Source organism: Bidens hawaiensis, unplaced genomic scaffold (genome assembly GCF_021521415.1).
Source record: "Bidens hawaiensis isolate Kalapana, Puna unplaced genomic scaffold, B.hawaiensis_p1.1 tig00057644_1, whole genome shotgun sequence".
Classification (NCBI taxonomy): domain Eukaryota; kingdom Viridiplantae; phylum Streptophyta; class Magnoliopsida; order Asterales; family Asteraceae; genus Bidens; species Bidens hawaiensis.
The window spans coordinates 16,267-18,096 of NW_027500384.1; the positions used below are offsets into that span (position 1 = coordinate 16,267).

General features: G+C 41.7%; 1 protein-coding gene across 1 annotated transcript; it reads left to right on the forward strand.

Annotated features, from left to right (window-relative positions):
• Window positions 1-843, forward strand: LOC143601933 (uncharacterized). Its single transcript, XM_077079208.1, has one exon. The coding sequence runs from the start codon at window positions 1-3 to the stop codon at window positions 841-843; it is 843 nt and encodes a 280-aa protein (XP_076935323.1).
• The last annotated feature ends 987 nt before the right edge of the window (window positions 844-1,830 follow it).

Sequence of the window (1,830 nt, forward strand, 5' to 3'; positions counted from 1 at the left end):
ATGGCTTCTTATCTCTCGCAAGCAAAAGACTTAATCCGCCAGTTCTCTTCCTTCAACATTGTTCACATTAAGAGGAGTGATAACAAATCTGCGGACGCCCTTAACAAACTAGCCTTGACAAATTTCGAACATTTTGCTAAGGATATTCGCGTAGAAGTCTTGGAACACCCGTCCGTTCCTCAAAATCAAGTTTCGGTAATTCAAACGGGCGTCGAATCATGGATGACACCGATCAAGGCTTATTTATCATCCGGAATTCTTCCAACAGAGAAAGCTGAAGCCCGGAAGATCAAACACAAGGCCTTGAATTACCAATTGAATGATGGCGTGTTATACCGGAGATCATTTCTAGGACCATTGTTACGTTGTGTAGATGCGAAAGATGCGAGTTATCTAATACGAGAAATTCATGAAGGCATCTGTGGCTTACACGTCGGTCCTAGGATGACTATTGCAAAGATCATGAACGCAGGGTACAATTGGCCTGATATGCATTTAGACGCTGTGCAAGAAATCAGAAAGTGTGATTCTTGCGAACTTCATGCCCCCAATACTTTGCGCCCCAAAAATGAATTGATCCCGGTAACATCCGCTTGGCCGTTCCAGAAGTGGGCTATAGACACTATGGGACCATTTCCGGAAGCCCCTGTACGAGTCAAAATTTTGATAGTGGCCATTGATTACTTCACCAAATGGGTAGAAGCCAAACTGGTTGCATTAATAACGACATCAAGTGTCAAAAAGTTCCTCTGGGAATTCATCATTTGCCGGTTTGGCCTCCCACAAGAATTGGTAAGTGACAATGGGACCAATTTTCTGATAGCGGACTATAGGAATGGTTGAAGGAACTTCAAGTCGTTCAAAATTTTACATCCGTAGCTCATCCTCAGGCAAATGGTCAGGTTGAAAGAACCAACCGAACTATCAAAGAAGGAATCAAGGCAAGGTTAGGAACTAAACGGGCGGGATGGGTGGACGAATTGCCCCATGTACTTTGGGCCTTTCGCACCCAAAAGAGTTCCAGCAACTCTGAAACGCCGTTTAGTTTAACCTATGGTACTGAGGCAATGATCCAAGCCGAAATCGGGATTCCATTTGCAAGGGTTCTGTTAATTGATAATAATGATTACGAACTCCGGATGAATCTTGATTTGTTAGAGGAAAGAAGAGAACTTGCATCGATCCGCGAACACAATTATAAGCGACAGCTTCATAAATACTACAACTCGCGGGTCAAGAAATGCGAGTTCGATGCGGGAGATTTTGTCTTCCGTAACAATGAGGCTTCTGGTCAGGAGCCTCCGGGTAAGTTGGCTTCAACATAGGAAGGCCCTTACAAGATAAAACAAGTCTTGTCTAAAGGCGCTTACAATTTAGAAAAATTAGACGAGATGGAAGTCCCGCGGACTTGGAATGGGGCGCAACTAAAAAAGTGTTACATTTAGCAGTTTCGTTTGTTTTTATTTCGGCCTGCGTGCCCGAATAGACTAGTTAAAGCTTTGTAATTTCAGTTTGTACTCTGGTTTATGTCTATTATATGGAAAAGTTATGTTTAGTCTCATGATGAATTGTAATCTTTTATTGACAAAATCGAAATTCCGGAGAGACACTTATAGTATAATATATAAGACAAAGTGCACCGGAAAAACAGAGGATTTCTTATTTACTATAAAAAGAGATTACAAAAAAGCAATACATATAAATTTACACGGAAGATAGATCTATATCTAAGAAGCCGCGTCTTCACCATCTTGGTTTCCAGCTTCAGCATCATCTTGGTCCTCTTCATCTAAACCAAGAAGAACTTTTAGCTGGTCAATGGCATCTTCC

Bases quoted from the DNA above. Each gene is read 5' to 3' on its own strand.
- LOC143601933 (XM_077079208.1), top strand. From the start codon at position 1: ATGGCTTCTTATCTCTCGCAAGCAAAAGACTTAATCCGCCAGTTCTCT.